General features: G+C 48.3%; 1 protein-coding gene across 1 annotated transcript; it reads left to right on the plus strand.

Annotated features, from left to right (window-relative positions):
• The first annotated feature begins 12,558 nt into the window (after window positions 1-12,558).
• Window positions 12,559-16,950, plus strand: ZBTB12 (zinc finger and BTB domain containing 12). Its single transcript, XM_027525475.1, has 2 exons — window positions 12,559-12,954; window positions 13,460-16,950. The coding sequence occupies exon 2, from the start codon at window positions 13,481-13,483 to the stop codon at window positions 14,858-14,860; it is 1,380 nt and encodes a 459-aa protein (XP_027381276.1). The 5' UTR covers window positions 12,559-12,954; window positions 13,460-13,480; the 3' UTR covers window positions 14,861-16,950.
• Window positions 16,951-16,963: the final 13 nt, after the last annotated feature.

Raw genomic sequence — 16,963 nt, forward strand, 5'->3', positions numbered from 1 at the left:
TAAAACACTTGTAACATTAAACTTACCATATCAATCATTGTAAATGTACAGCTCAGAGGCATTACATGCCTTCATAATATCATGCAACCATCCCCAACAACCATCTCTAAGTCTTTTCATGTTGTAAGACTGAAACTCTTCACCCATTAAGCAATAACTCCTCTCTCCCTCCTTCCTCCAGCTCTGGAAACCACCATTCTATTTTCTGTCTCTATGATTTTGACTACTCTAAGTATCTCATGTAAATAGAATCATACAGCATTTGTCTTTTCTGTATGGTTTATTTCCTGTAGCGTGGTGTCCTCAAGGCTTATCCATACTGAAGCATATGTCAGAATTTCCTTTTGAAGGCTGAGTGATATCCTACTGTACGCTGTATCTACCTTTTGCTTCTCCATTTACCTGTTGATGGACACATTTGAGCTACAGTGAATAATGCTCCTACAAACATAGGTGTACAAATATCTCTTTGAGGCCCTATTCTCAATTCTTTTGGATATATACCCCAAAGAGGCAATTCTGAGTCAGCTGATAATTTCTTTTTTTTTATTGAGGAACCCCCGAACTGTTTTCCATAACAGCTGTGGAATACTAGCTTGTATTCTCACCACCAAAACAACAATGCACAAAGGTTTTAGTATCTCCATACCCTCAGGAAATGTGTCTTACTCTGTCCTTTATGCCCAGCACTAGCCTGGTTTTGGCACATTGGAATAATTCACATATTTATTTAATATTTATTTGGCTGCCCTGGGTGTTAGTTGTGGCTCATAGGATCATCGATCCTCGTTGCAGCATGCAGGATCTCTAGTTGTGGCGTGTGAATTCTAAGTTGCAGCATGTAGGATCTAGTTCCCTGATCGAGGATGGAGCCCCAGTCCCCTGCATGGGTAGTGCAGAGTCTTAGCCACTGAACCACCAGGGAAGTCCCAAATTCATATATTTATTAAGTGAATGGATAAAAGACTTGGTGGCTCAGCATATATGAGGGGTAAAAGGGAAAACAGAAGTCTATACTGAATTCCAAGTTTTCAGCTTGGGTTGGGGATGGGTGGTGGCAAGCACAGTCTATGCAGGAGGAGAAACAGGTTTAAGTAGAAAGAGAACAGATTCTGTCCAGGACATATTATGTCTTAAGCACCTTTAGAACACTCAGGAGGAGGTGGATATTCTAGATTGGAAATAGGAGAAATGTCTAGTGAGAAAAAGAAACATGGGTGTCTGTCTGTATCAGTCAGAGTTCTCCAGAGAAGCAGAACCAAAAGAATATATACAAAGAGACTTATTTTAAGGAACTGGCTCATGCAATTGTGGGGACTAGTGATTCCGAAACATCTATAGCACAGGCCAGTAGGCTGGAAACTCAGGTAAGAGTTGACGATGTAGCCTTGAGTTTGAATTTGTAGAGAAGCCTAACAGGCTGGAAATGGAGGCAGGATTTCTGTTTGAGTCTTGAGGCAAAATTCCTTCTATGGAAACCTTAGGTTTTGCTCTTAGGGCATTCAATTGACTGACGGTTGTCCACCCACATTATCTAGGGCAGTCTCTTTTAATTAAAGTCAACTGAGTACAGATATTAGTCACATCTACAAAATACCTTCACAGAAACATCCAGACTAGTGTTTGACTAAAGAATTGGTCACCATAGCCCGTCCAAGTTGACACATAAAATTAACCACACAGGGTCATCAAGGTGGTAACCCACCTCTTAAGAGCACACCAGGGAGAACAAGATAAAGGCTAAGAAGGTGTATAACCCAGATAACCATGATGGTGTGATCACTCACCTAGAGCCAGACATCCTGGAATGCGAAGTCAAGTGGGCCTTAGGAAGCATCACTATGAACAAAGCTAGTGGAGGTGACGGAATTCCAGTTGAGCTATCTCAAATCCTAAAAGATAATGCTGTGAAAGTACTGCACTCAATATGCCAGCAAATTTGGAAAACTCATCAGTGGCCACAGGACTGGAAAAGGTCAGTTTTCATTCCAATCCCAAAGAAAGGCAATGCCAAAGAATGTTCAAACTACCACACAATTGCACTCATCTCACATGCTAGCAAGGTAATGCTCTAAATTCTCCAAGCCAGGCTTCAACAGTACTTGAACTGTGATCTTCCAGATGTTCAAGCTGGATTTAGAAAAGGCAGAGGAACCAAAGATCAAATTGCCCACATCTGTTGGATCATCGAAAAAGCAAGAGAATTCCAGAAAAATATCTATTTGTGCTTTATGGACTACACCAAAGCCTTTGACTGTGTGGATCATAATAAATTGTGGAAAATTCTTAAAGAGATGGAATTACCAGACCACCTGACCTGCCTCCTGAGAAATCTGTATGCAGGTCAAGAAGCAACAGTTAGAACTGGACATGGAACAACAGACAGGTTCCAAATAGGGAAAGGAGTACATCAAGGTTGTATATTGCCACCCTGCTTATTTAACTTATATGCAGAGTACATCATGAGAAACGCTGGGCTGGAGGAAGCACAATGTGGAATCAAGATTCCCAGGAAAAATATCAATAACCTCAGATACACAGATGATACCACCCTTATGGCAGAAAGTGAAGAAGAACTAAAGAGCCTCTTGATGAAAGTGAAAATGGAGAGTGAAAAAGTTGGCTTAAAACTCAACATTCAGAAAACTAAGATCATGGCATCCGGTTCCATCACTTCATGGCAAATAGATGGGAAAACAATGGAAACAATGGGAGACTTTATTTTGGGGGACTCCAAAATCACTGCAGGTAGTGACTGCAGCCACAAAATTAAAAGACACTTACTCCTTGGAAGAAAAGTTATGACCAACCTAGACAGCATATTAAAAAGCAGAGACATTACTTTGCCAACAAAGGTCCATCTAGTCAAAGCTAATGTTTTTCCAATAGTCATATATGGATGTGAGTTGGACTATAAAGAAAGCTGAGTGCCAAAGAATTGATATTTTTGAACTGTGTGGTGTTGGAGAAGACTCTTGAGATCACTTGGTCTGCAAGGAGATCCAACTAATACATCCTAAAGGAAATTAGTCCTGAATATTCACTGGAAGGACTGATGTTGAAGCTGAAACTCCAATACATTGGCCACCTGATTGGAAGAACTGACTCATTTGAAAAGACCCTGATGCTGGGAAAGATTGAAGGCAGGAGGAGAAAGGGACAACAGAGGATGAGATGGTTGGATGGCATCGCCGACTCGATGGACATGAGTTTGAGTAAGCTCTGGGAGTTGGTGATGGACAGGGAAGCCTGGTGTACTTCAGTCCATGGGATTGCAAAGAGTTGGATACGATTGAGTGACTGAACTGAACTGAACTGAAAGAAGGTGTATGGTCAGGCCACTCAAGATGGCTGTTCTCAGACTTTCCCTGGTGGTACAGTGGATAGGAATCCACCTGCTAATGCAGGGGACACAGGTTTGATCACTAATGGGGGAAGAGTCCACATGCCGTTGAGCAAATAAAGTCCATACACCCCAACTACTGAAGACTCTGCACATAAAGCTCATGCTTCACAACGAGAGAAGCCACTGCTATGAGAAGCCCATGCACTGCTGTGAAGAGTAGCCCCCACTCACTGCAACTAGAGAAAGCCCACATGCAGCAATGAAGACCCAGTACAACCATAACCAAATAAATAATTGGGGGGAAAAATGGCTGTTCTGTTGCTCTGTGTACATCCCCTGCCTGACCAGTGCCTGCTTCGCTTATACCCTATGCACATGATTGATCTTCCTACATACTTGCCTTGGCCCTAGCTAGTGGTCCTACCTTGGTCTTAAAGAGCGGCGGCCCCTCTGCTAGTTTCCCTGGTAACCAATGAGCCAAACTGCTGTCACCTCCCCCTATAACAGGCAATCTCCCCTTCCCCCTCCACCCCCAGGAACAAAGCCTGCCACCAAGTCCTGCCAGCCCACCAGCTGTACGCGGTGGGGTGTCACTCCAGGATCTTGCTTGAGACACACAAGCTCCTCCATTCCATTGATGTGTCTATTGCTGACACTGGGCTTTTTCTTCAGTCTTAAAGCTAGGCAAGTACAGGCCTGATAGACCTGGGGGTTCAGCCCAACAGAAGGTCAAGTACAACCAACAGTTAAATGATGGACCTGGAAGAGGGTGAAGGGTCACGGAAGAGACTGTGGTTGTAGAAGGAAGGAAACCCAAAGAAAATGGTGTCACAGAAACCAGGGGGAAGCAGTGTATCAAACAAGCATGACCACATGTGTCACAGAAAGTGTAAGTGAGATGAGGACTGAAAATCAGGACGCCTTTAGTGAACTTTTTTCAAGAAACAGCAGCATTCCCACGGCTAGTTCGAGTGTAGATTTGCAACGTTTGGTGTCGTTTCAGAAGCTCCAAAGAGCTCTGGTATCATGATCCTTTATGCCTCAGCACAAAAAAGAATTCAGGGAGAGACAAGGTGATAGATAAGAAGTAGTTTATTAGAATAGGGCGTCTGTGAGGCTTACAAGTGGTGGGCGAGACGTGCTGTGACTTCCTGGGCTACAATTTTACAATCAAAGGAAAAAGGGGCAGGTAGAAAGATCTTCTTTTCTTTCTTGAGTAGATGTCGTATTTTCATCATTAGTTCCTCCTCCAGGCTGAGTGGGGGAGTTTTCTTGTTGCTGTGTGGTCAATCTAGGTTTACAAATTAGTGTTTTTTATGTGTGCAGAGAGCATGTCCTAGCGATCATCAACTTAGTAAGCTCACTGGGCAGGATGTGGGTTTTATGCCACCATTGCTTCGTTTGGGGGCATGTCTTATGCTACTGTTGCATGGTTTTGTTACTAAGCAAGCCTGCTTGGTTTTGTGGTTAAGCAAACCTGCTTTCGTCAGTAATCATAAACTTACAGGGGTCTCCCATATTTTTTTCTACTTATAATCCCTTAGTGGGATTAACTATTTAATCACCCACTGTGTCCCTTTACGCTATTGCTATCAGATTTATACAAATATTTCAGAAAATACTTTAACATCAGTCGGGAGTTCAGCATGTGCCATACCCATCACCCAGCAATTCCACTCTTGGGAATACACTGAGGCTTGCTCCTCAAAGTGTGGTCCACAGACCAGCAGCACTGGCATCACCAGAAGCTTGTAGAAATGTAAAAGTCCAGGCCATCCAGAACTACAGACTCAGAATCCACATTTGAAATGATTCATATGCATGATGAAGTTTGAGAAACACTCAAAATTTTGGCTCATGTTAAAAAGTTTTGCGAGTGTGTACCTCTTATACATTTTCCTGCTGTTATCTAAAATTTTCCTCAAGTTTGTAAATAGTTGTGAAAGAGTGACATTTCCAGCATGTTGTAAACACTGACCTTTAAAAAAAAAAAAAAATGTTCTTTCACTTTTGATGATACTATGATTCATTTAAAAGTACATGAACACACCCTTCTTTAACAATCAGAAATTTCACATCTGAGACTTCCCTGGAAGTCCAGTGGTTAGGACTCTGAGCTTTCACTGCCGAGGGCCCAAGTTCAATGCCTGGTTGGGAACTAAGATCCTGCAAGCCTCATGGCCAAAAAAAAAAAATTCATATCATTCCATTTCTTCTGAATTCATATTTCTGTTTCCACCTCCCCAAATAAGATCCTAATATGTTTTATGCTTGAAAATCTTCTATTGTCTGCAATAAAAATAAGTATATAACTTAAAACTGAATTTAAAAAATTTTAAGGCTCTGAGTGTTAAACTTTCTTTTGGATTAAGTACTTATGATCGTCATTAACAATCAATTTGTCAAAAGAATATGAATATATTATAAATTTCACTACATAATGATGAAGCATAAAAACACTATTGGAAGCCCAATTCTAAATAAGACAATTGGGCCACTTCTCAATCAGTTCATGTACTTATGGATAAATATTATTTATTGCTAGAATTAGCAAAAAAAATTCTTTAAAAATTAGGCTGTGTGAATTTCACCTCAATAGCATAAAGGATAGGAAAAAAATAAGCAATCAGCTGGCACTTGATAAATCTTCCTTCGATTTTGTTGAAAGGAAAGAAAAAGTACCTCACTTGCAAAATGATGTCACTAGGTCACTCACCTCAGTGAGATTTTGAAACTGTCGCTTTGGTGCCTGGAGGTTTTTACCCTTCTGGATTCCCTCTTGGGCCTTCTTTCTGTGGTAAGGAAGAGCTGGGCAAGGGGTGGGGAAAGGGGCCCTCACAGACCCACCAGTGTCCCAACTCATATGGGAGTGTTGGATCTGAGGACAGTCCCTGTACATCTCTCCAGGTCCACCTAAGCCCTGGACAGTCCTCTCACATCACAGAGATACATAGGCCCTCTTTTGAAGACTGTAGCCCTGGAGAAACTTACCAGAGAAGAGTAGGAGAACTCACAGCAGCGTTGTGGTGATAAGCACCAGTGTGAACAAAGCAAATGTCCACTGACAGGACAAGGGATTTATAAACAGTGGTGTTATCATGCAACAGAAAGTAAGCTAATGAATGACAGCTACACGGTCAGTGAAATCATAATGCTCAGTAAAAAGCCAGCCTCATAAAAACAGAATATGATACCTATGATTCTATCCCTTTGGAGATCAAACAGGCAAAACCAAAGAGTATGCATGTGTAGGAATGCCTACAAAATGCATAGAGAGTGGAACTATGACGATAAACAAAGAAAATGAACCTAAAGAATTCAGGGTGAGGTCCATTCTCTCAAGAGGGAGAGGGATGCAGTCATTGTGAAGCATGTGGACATCTGAAATCCCAGGAATTTATTTCTTGTGTGTGTGTGTGTTAGGATTTTTTTTTTAATTTTGCATTGTAGTATAGTTAATTTACAGGCTTTGCTGGTGGGTCAGATGGTAAAGAATCTGCCTGCAATGCAAGAAACCTAGGTTCCTTCCCTAGGTCAGGAAGATCCGCTGAAGAAGGAAATGGCTACCTACTCCAGTATCCTTGCCTGGGAAATCCCATGAACAGAGGAGACTGGCAGGCTATATAGCCCATGGGGTCGAAGAGAGTCAGACACGACTGAACAACTGACACACACACACACATAGTTGATTTACAATGTGTTAGTTTCAGATGTACAGTACCGTGATTCAGTGGAGAAGCTGGAGAGGGTCCAGGTTGAAGAATCTCAGTTAAGAGACAGGGCCGCTTGCTGAGAAGGGGATCTGGAGTTAGGGTGGGGGACTCAGGAGAGTAGACAGGATTGGAAAGGAGCTGGGGGCTGGGGAGAGGCTCTTCCAGTACCTAAAGTGGCACCCAGTGCCCAGCTAAAGGGAGCCTGCAGAGAAGAGCTGAGGGATGGACTGTGAGTGCTACTTTGGCTGGACAGGGAAGAAAGGGAGGGAGAAGGGCCTGACAGAAAAGGAAAGACCAGGTGGCTGGAGGTCCCCTTAGGGAAGCAGGGCAGGTATACTTGCTGCCCTCCAGAAGGGAGCAATCTGAGGGCTACTCAGAGAATGGTATGCTGGCATTTTAAATTGCAGAGAGGATGTAGTTCCAAGTGCTGATAATCACCAGAGAATGATTCTTGGGAAGAACATGGATGAGATAAGAGTCAAGATAAAAGTTGTTGGAAGGAGGTCAAGAAGCTTTAAAAAACTTGTAATATAGGCTGTGGAAGGGAAGGGGTCAGGGTGGAGGTGGAAGGGAGAACTTTGACAATGTACCCTGTCACACTTTTTTGAATTTTGAGCCCTACAAAGAACTCTATGAAAACATAAACCAAAATAAATTTTAATTGGAGTGTGAATTGGGTCATTGCATGAACACTGGCAGGCCTGGAAGTCAGTTTCTCATGGCAACAAGCAGCACTCTTGAGGCTGGGAGGAAAGGGTGTTTGGCATGAAGTGGAACAGTTCTGCTCCTGGGGTTGACAAGGAGCTAGGAGAATCCACCACCATCTCCCCAGACCTCGTGCTGAGCAAGGCAGGGGAGGTGACTTGGAGGAGGGGAAAGGTCATGGGCTGCAGGAAGGACTAAATTCCCTGTAAAGCAGGAAGGGGAGGGAAGAGTTTATCAGGAGGTTGTTATGAGAGGGTTCCAAAGAGCTGGAAGGAACAGTTATTGGAGAAGAGGCCAGCAAAAGTCGAGGACAGGAGTACATTTTAGGAGATGGATGGGAATTTAGGAAAGGTGGCTTTACAAATAGAGGGGACTGGTGTGAGCCTTTTGTTTTTATAGAGTTTCTTTTCTCAAGCTGTGAGCCCCTGTTATCATCGCCCGAACAGGCTGCCCTTTTCACCAGGATTCCTACAGTGAGGGCAGCGCTGAGTGTGGGGCAAAGGAGAGAGGGGGGAGAAGCTGGAGATTTTGTTGTAAGACAGGAAAGTCTTATCAGCTGATGGATTAAAAACTCAGGCAGACCTCTTTCCTCCTTTCTCTTGGTTGCTCAAGAAATCATTATTTCCATCTGGGCGAAGCACAATTGCAAAAGTAAACCCACTGCCAAAAATACTTTGAATGCCACAGGGAAATGTCTCAGCTTTCCTACTGCTTACACATTTCCTACCGGGCCCCTGCTCATATCTATCAGTAACCAAGAGTGCTGCCCTAAGCCCTGAGCTCGCTAGTCCTTGACCACTTCTTCCAATGAAGAAGGAATTCATAGGGCCTGGACTCCATCTTAGGCCTGTTCATGCTGATCATGCTTGGCCACCTTTCCAGTGGACTCTGAACTCTGTGTTTAGTGCCTATGAAAACAACAACAGAAGGATACAACAAGGTTCCTCCAGACAGGTGAACCTTGAAGATCGTATCTAGGTTACTCATCGCCTAAGAGAAAACATACACTAATCACCCCTTCCTCCAGACAGGCCATAAATTTTTCTGTATCTATCAGAGTGTAACCTCGGGTTTATTGATTATTGGCTAATTGTTTGACTGTTTGAGCACATGAGCACAGCACGTGAATGATGGGGTTATTGGGATTGTATTTTCCTTGGTTTATGTAGGTCTCAGGCAGAGCTTCCCTGGTGGCTCGGAGGTTAAAGCGTCTCTCTGCAAAGTGGGAGATCTGGGTTCGATCCCTGGGTCGGGAAAATCCCCTGGAGAAGGAAATGGCAACCCACTCCAGTATTCTTGCCTGGAGAATCCCATGGACAGAGGAGCCTGGTAGGCTACAGTCCATGGGGTCACAAAGAGTCGGGCACGACTGAGTGACTTCACTTTCACTTCACTATGTAAGTCTCAAGGAATTTGGAGTGGTGGGTTCAGACACGTACACATGGGGTATAAAAGATTTTCACAAATGCTGGTTGGGGTCCTTGGCTAAGAGGAGACTCTGCCTTGGGCCCGCAGTAATAAACTGCACTCCACTATCTGCATTGTCCTTCTGAGTGAGTTTGTTTCCCGGAATGCCTGGCTACAACACCAAACATACACACAAACACACATACACACAAAGACACATACCCCTTTTCAGACTGAACTTTTGCGGACTGATGGGGCTGGAAGTGACCTCCGAAGATAATCTCTCCATTTCACTGAAGAGAGTACTAAAACTTCTGGAGCCTTGAAAACTTCAAAACTGGACCAGAACCTAGACTTTCTGTCTCCCAGTTTTTTTCTGAATCCTTATTCAGATTTTACTTCTCAGTGCCAATAAAAATCCTCATTTTGGGCTTCCCTGATGGTTCAGGGGTAGAGAATCTGCCTGCCAATGCAGGAGTCACAGGTTGGATCCCTAGACGAGGAAGATACCACATGCCTCGGAGCAACTAAGCCCTTGAGTCAAAACTATCGAGCTTGTGCTCTAGAGCCCAGGAGCCACAACTACTGAAGCCAAGCGTCCTAGAACTCATGCTCACAACAAGGGAAGCCACTGCGATGAGAAGCCCTCATACCGCAACTAGAGAGTGGTCCCTGCTCATCGCAGCTAGAGAAAGACCCAGGCAGAAAAAAGATCCAGCACAGCCAAAAATAAATAGAAATTTTTTAATTAAGAAAAAAAAAGAAAAAGAATCCTGAATTTATGTGTTTGTGTTCTTGACACTATGCCAAGGTGGTACTGCCACCCAAGGACAGGAGGGTGCCTTATTTTACAGTGGCAGAAGTTGGGGGCCAAGACATCTTTACATTGGGGGTATGTGACAAAAACAGCCCTACGGCATCTCCCCACCAGAATGTACAGAAGACAAGCTTGTGCGCTGCTTGTTTCCATATAAAACTATAACTGGGTGGGCTGGGTACTTAAGGATTCCGCAGCTCTTAACTCTACCTGCTACCTAGGACTATCTGTATTAAACTCCAAACTGAGATTAGGCCCTCTGTCCCATTCATACTCCCAGGAAGGAGAAGTAGCAAGAAGGGGACAAGGTACAGAATTTTACAAACTTAAATTCTCACCTTGACAGCTTTTTAAATTTCTGCTCTCACTGGAGTGTAAACAACTCATATTTATTTATTTATTTATTTAAAAAATTTTTGACTCTGCTGTGTCTTTGTTGCTGCGTGGTCTTTCCTCTAGTTGCAGGGAGCAGGGGGCTACTCTCTAGTCGTGATGAGCAGGCTTCTCATTGTGGTGGTTTCTCTTGTTGCGGAGCACGGGTTCTAGGGCACTCGGGGTTCAGTAGTTGTGGCCCCCCAGCTCCAGAGCACAGGCTCAATAGTTGTGGCACACAGGCTTAGTTGCTCCATGGCACGTGTGATCTTCCCAGACCAGGGAACAAACCCCTGTTGCCTGCATTGGCAGGCAAATTCTTTACCACTGAGCCACCAGAAGCCTGTAAACAACTCTTGGGAAATTTGGTAATGAGGAAAAGAGATAAGATAGGGAAACAGAATTTTTAAAGTCCTTTCGAAAATTTCAGTCTGTCCTCCAATTAGGCAAAGGAGAAGGGAGGTCTCATTGATTCAGCACGTACTGTGTCAGGCTCACTTGAACGTCACATTAGCCCTGTGAGGAATCAGGGCCTCCAATTTAAAGATAAAAATACTGTGATTCAGAGAAGGAACTTGCCCAAAGGCCCTCTTTTCATAAGTAGTGGGATATGGCTCTGAGCCTAGGTGTGTCTGAAAATCTGACACAAATGCCAACAGAATCCACGTGGCCTAACAACACATACTTCTACAAAAAGGGCATTTTAGAATAGAGAGAACTGGCTGAAGGCGGCTCAGGGGTAAAGACTCTGCCTGAAATGCAGGAGACCTGGGTTCCATCCCTGGGTGGGGAAGATCCCCTGGAAGAGAATATGGCAACCCACTCCAGTATTTTTGCCTAGGGAATCCCATGGACAGAGGAGACCGGCAGGCAGCAGTCCATAAGGGTCGCACAGAGTCAGACATGACTGAAGCAACTAAGCATCAGCAGGGTGACCGCAAAAAAGTCAGAGAATTTAAAACAGAAAGGCAAAGAGTAGAGGCACCATCTGAACACTTCCCAACCAAAAGGGCATCCCTTAAGTTCAGGACCCAGTTTAAGTCAGGAACAAACTTTTTATGGGTGGATGCTGGCTGAACTGAAGAGGAATGACTTCAACAGTCAGTCATTTATTGTATGACTTTTATTTGCAAAACATAACCCAGGAGATGATTCATGCAATCAAGAAGTTGGCAATCTAATGGGGAAACCATTAGACTGAACACAGATATTGAACATTCCACCAAAACTGATGTGTAAGGATAATGCTCTAGTCTCCTGGAGGATGTAATAAATCCAGGCGGCAAGCAACAGAGGCTTCTTCACCTGGACTTGGTTGGGTGGAGAAATGAGTACAGGTGTATGAGAGGTGCAAGGAAGAAGGCGGGAAGGGAGCCAGCCTTCAGGGTGCTCATAAAAGCCGGTGTTAAAGCGCAGAGACGGCAGTTTGGGAGGAACAGAGAAAGAGAAGGCAAAGGGGCAGAACTAAGGGAGGACTTTGTTTAGGGCGAAGGAGTTCTGACCTTGTCAATCTGGTGGAGCAGCAGGGGTAGGATGGACGCTTGTTCTACTAAACTACATCTTCACATAATTAGAATAATTAGTACCAGGTCTATTATATTGTAGAGGGTGAAATGGGCAAGGTCGTCGACCTTACGAGGGCGTTTGCCTTGGCAAGAAGTTAGGATCGATTCTGAGAATGAGGGAAGGGAAGGATGGTTGTGATTTCGTAAGATTTTGAGACAGAGGAGAGGAAGTGGAGGATTGTCTGGTCTTGTATAAAGTTAAAAATATCTTTTAGGCCGGGAGTGCTGAGGTGTTTACCAGCTTCAGAAGAGTTGCAAAAATCTGAAAGCGTGGCTGGAGGAAGTATGAACAGAATCAACAGGTGATGCAGGCGTAGGTAACCAAGAACAACCATCTCGGTAGCCACGGGGCGATCTGGGACCCCAGGAGGGGCCGTGGCTGCAACTCTGGCTCCGCTTCACGCAGCTGGGTCAGAGAAGTAACGCCCGCGTGAGCAGGTGGCAGCGCCCCCGCGGGGAGCCAGGCAGGCGGGGAGAGCAGAGGGCGGGGAGTGCGCGTTGCGGGGCGAGAAGCAAGCTGCGCGGCCGGCTGCTGGGAGTGGGGAGGGCGGGCCCCAGCGAGCGGGCCTCCGCGCGGCATTTGGCACGCACGCGCAGACGGGCCACGGGGCCCGGAGGCACAGAGGAGGGGGAGCCAGAAAGAGGGGGGTGCGGAACGTATTTCCGCTCTGGCGGACAAATAATACCGGCCAAAGGAGAGGCCAGGCTGTCCGGCCCTTTAACCGTGTGGGGGGAGCTGGTGAAGAAAGGGGGGTCGGGAAAGGGGGAATCCTGCTCCTTTAATTCCCTCCCCTCTTCCTCCTCCCCGAGTTCTCGACGACGCCGCCGCGCGCGGGGCCTGGAACACACTGCACGAGCCGCCCCCACCCCTCCCCCTTACGCCCACGCGGAGCCGGCCCCGCGCGCGCGCCCCGTGCACCCCCGCGCCTGCGCGCTGCCCAGGCCCTGCCCGTGTGTGGGGGCGCAGTCGGCCCCGGGGGGGGTGGGGGAAATAGGGGGGGAAAAAAACAGCGCGCGGAACCCAGCCAGGTGAGCGGCGCGTGCACTCAGGGTCGTGGGGCGGGGGGGGGGGGGGGGCGTGCCACCGAGGTCTCAACGTGGGGGGGGCGTGCACGGTGCGTGCAGGCAGGGGGGGAGGACGTGAAAAGCGCGTGCAAACGTGCAAGGGGGCGGTGGAGGAATGGGGCAGCGGGTAAAAGGGGCGGGGTGAGAAGAGGCTGCAACCCGGGCCACCCAGAACCCCAGGCCTCTGCTCCCGCTTCTGCCGACCTTCCCCTGTGGGCGCGGGCTCGCCCCATCATCGCGGGCGGTAGGGCTGGGGGGTGTGGACGCCGCTGCCCCGCCCCCGGGAACCACGCCTCCCTTCTCCCGAAGGGACAGCGCCTCCCCGGGGGCTGGGGAAACTGAGGAAGAGGCTTGAAGACTGGGTGATCTGATGCTGGGGGGCCCTGCCAAGAATGGGAGTGCAAGGCCTGGAGCCTTGGCTTAGCAAAGCCGGAGACCTTTGTCTCTGACCGGTTTCCTTCCCAACCAGGGTTGCCCACCCCCCGCCACAATGGCCTCTGGGGTGGAAGTCCTGCGCTTCCAGCTGCCTGGCCACGAGGCCGCTACGCTGCGGAACATGAACCAGCTCCGCGCAGAGGAGCGGTTCTGCGACGTGACCATTGTGGCTGACAGCCTCAAGTTCCGTGGCCACAAGGTCATCTTGGCCGCCTGCTCGCCGTTCCTGCGGGACCAGTTCCTGCTGAATCCCAGCTCTGAGCTGCAGGTCTCACTGATGCACAGTGCACGCATAGTGGCTGACCTGCTCCTCTCTTGCTATACGGGCGCCCTGGAATTCGCCGTCAGGGATATCGTTAACTACCTGACGGCCGCGTCCTACCTGCAGATGGAGCACGTGGTGGAGAAATGCCGGAACGCCCTCAGCCAATTTATCGAGCCCAAAATAGGCCTCAAAGAGGATGGGGTCAGCGATGCCAGCCTTGTGAGCAGTGTCAGTGCCACCAAATCCCTGCTCCCTCCTGCCAGGACCCCAAAGCCAGCCCCCAAACCCCCACCCCCGCCCCCTCTTCCCCCTCCACTCCTGCGGCCTGTGAAGCTGGAGTTCCCTCTGGATGAGGACCTGGAGCTGAAGGCTGAGGAAGAGGATGAGGACGAGGATGAGGATGTGTCTGACATCTGCATCGTCAAGGTGGAATCAGCCCTGGAGGTGGCACACCGGCTCAAACCTCCCGGGGGCCTGGGAGGAGGTCTGGGCATTGGAGGCTCTGTGGGCAGCCACCTTGGGGAGCTGGCCCAGAGCAGCGTGCCTCCCAGCACTGTGGCCCCACCGCAGGGCGTGGTTAAAGCCTGCTACAGCCTGTCTGAGGACGCGGAAGGGGAGGGCCTGCTCTTGATCCCTGGAGGCCGGGCCAGTGTGGGGGCCACCTCAGGCCTCGTGGAGGCAGCAGCGGTGGCCATGGCTGCCCGGGGGGCGGGGGGCAGCCTGGGGGCAGGGGGCGGCCGGGGACCCCTGCCCGGAGGCTTTTCCAGCGGAAATCCCCTAAAGAACATCAAGTGCACCAAGTGCCCGGAAGTGTTCCAGGGCGTGGAGAAGCTGGTCTTCCACATGCGGGCGCAGCACTTCATCTTCATGTGCCCGCGCTGCGGCAAGCAGTTCAACCACAGCAGCAACCTCAACCGCCACATGAACGTGCACCGCGGCGTCAAGTCGCACTCGTGTGGCATCTGCGGCAAGTGCTTCACGCAGAAGTCCACGCTGCACGATCACCTCAACCTCCACTCGGGAGCGAGGCCCTATCGCTGCTCCTACTGCGACGTGCGCTTCGCTCACAAGCCGGCCATTAGGCGGCACCTCAAGGAGCAGCACGGCAAGACCACAGCCGAGAACGTGCTGGAGGCCAGTGTGGCTGAGATCAATGTCCTCATCCGCTAGCGAGGCGGGCGCCGGGGCCCTGGGCGAAGTGGGGAGGGTCTCCCTGGTCCAGGAGAATAGGGGGGTGGGGGGTCGGGGGCAGGCAGGTACGGTGGGAGCCTGAGCAGACACACAGCAAGGGGCCGAAGATTCCTTGGAGAGAAGACCCTGCCTCTTCAGAAGGAAAGGATGGAGAGAGGGAGAGTTCTTGGAGAAGGCCAAGGGAATAGGGGGTCCCAGATAAAGTTTCTTCTCTTAGAGGTGCATGGATATGTGGAGGGAGGGAAAAGGGCTTATAGAATGAGGCGGGGGGAAAAAGACTGGAAAATGTTTTATTCCTAGCTAAGGCTGCCCAGGAAGAGGTTCTGACATTTCTTGATGGGGGAGGGGGGGTGGGAAGTGGGAGGGAATCTGGCAGGAGGCAGCTTACCTGCTCCTGCTTGGAATAGATCCTTGGGAGAGGGAGTGGTAGGGGGAAAGGATGACTGAATTCTGGAGAAGGGAAGGGGAGACAGTTCTTGCATGCTGGGGAAATGGGATGGGTACAAGGCTCACCAAAATTCTAGGGAGAACAAAATAAGATGGCAGGTAAGAGAATATGGGGGTGAGCAGCCTGGGTAGATACTGGGAAGTGGGGTACAACAGCAAGAACTACAAATAGTGGTGGGGGCGGGGGGGTAGGGCACTTTGAGAGTACACAAGAAAGGCTGTTGCGGGGAGGGAGAGTAGTAGAGACTTATACAGTATTTTTTAAGAAAAAAAACGTATTTTTTAGGATTTTTTCTGGAGTTTGGGGTTTTAGTTTTTCGGCTTTTGTTTTCCACAAAATAAAAAAAAAAAACAACTTTTTTTTCTTTATACTCTGTCTGGCAACTGTGTCTAAAAGACTATCCGACCTTAGACCATCTCACCCTCTGATGTCATTTGCTAAGTACTCAGAGGTCACAACTCATGCAGGTGTCATGCCTAAAGGAGCCTTGACAGGGGAAGGGAAATGTGACAGGTGGGCTCCTCTAGCCAGAGACCCTCCCAGTTCTGCATCCTCAACATCTATCAGCTCACAGCACAAGTGTTCAGTGATTTTTTTGGCAGAGGTATTAACAGATAACCTGCTCCAGTTGAGGAGTTGGGTATGACTGCTAGGAATGAGCTATAGTTGTGATCATTGTGCCCATCAAAATTGTAAGCAGAAGCCTGTGTTTGGGCGTTTGGTCTGGGGAAAGGGCTTATGTCCTGGAGAAAGCTAAAAACCACTGTTTGGGTTCTGGTATGGAGAAGACTACAATTCCCAGAAAGCTCTGAAACGGTTCTTCACCAAAGAGAACTACAGTTCCCAGAAGGCCTTGAATTGGCCTCAGGTGCCCTATATCCTAACCATTTGCCTGTGTCGAATATTGCAAGTACAGATATTTTCCAAACTTTGACCAGATGTAATACCTAAAGAGATTGTACCCTAAATACTGCTATCAAAGTTCTGTGCCTCGGTGTAATATCATTCGTACTTCCACTACTGGCTGGGCTACGACCCACGTAGTGCCTGGTATGCTTGTGAAGTGTTTGGCAAAAAAAGGTTACTTTAGTGTCTGCAGATAGTAAAGACTCGGGCCTCTGGGGGCTTACCTGGATCCCTAGTGCACGTGGTGGCTTAACATGTCTGGCATAAACGGGAGAGACATTCAGCCCCAGGTTTTCAAAAGGGGTCGCTGCTCCAGGGTACACTGAAGCCGCATGCTAGGACCAGCTAAGGCTAAAGGTGTCCTCCGCGCATCCCCATCGCCCCCTTCCTGCTCGTTAGAGAAGCGAGGCCAAGAGGCCCAGGCTTCAGTCCAATGACCCAGAAAACTAGAAAGCAACCAGAAGCGGGAGAAGCACACGCGGGTAGGATTGAATATACAGACTGCCGAGAGCCGGAAGGCTCAGACGCCCCGCTAATTACCTAAAGCCAGGTGGGAGATGGAGAAGCCACACCTGGACCCAGGCGTGCCTCGCCTTCGGTTCCCAGCTGAGTGAGGCCAGGAAGGGCAGCAATTCTCCCCTGCCGCTCCCAGTTTAGGACAGGAACTGCCATCTCCGAGGCCGCTCTCGGGGGAAAAATGGCCAGAAAGCGCGTAGTGGCTCCTTTAA

Source organism: Bos indicus x Bos taurus, chromosome 23 (genome assembly GCF_003369695.1).
Source record: "Bos indicus x Bos taurus breed Angus x Brahman F1 hybrid chromosome 23, Bos_hybrid_MaternalHap_v2.0, whole genome shotgun sequence".
Taxonomy (NCBI): Eukaryota; Metazoa; Chordata; class Mammalia; order Artiodactyla; family Bovidae; genus Bos; species Bos indicus x Bos taurus.

Excerpts from the sequence above, each read along its gene's own strand:
- ZBTB12 (XM_027525475.1), top strand. The coding sequence starts at position 13,481 with ATGGCCTCTGGGGTGGAAGTCCTGCGCTTCCAGCTGCCTGGCCACGAG.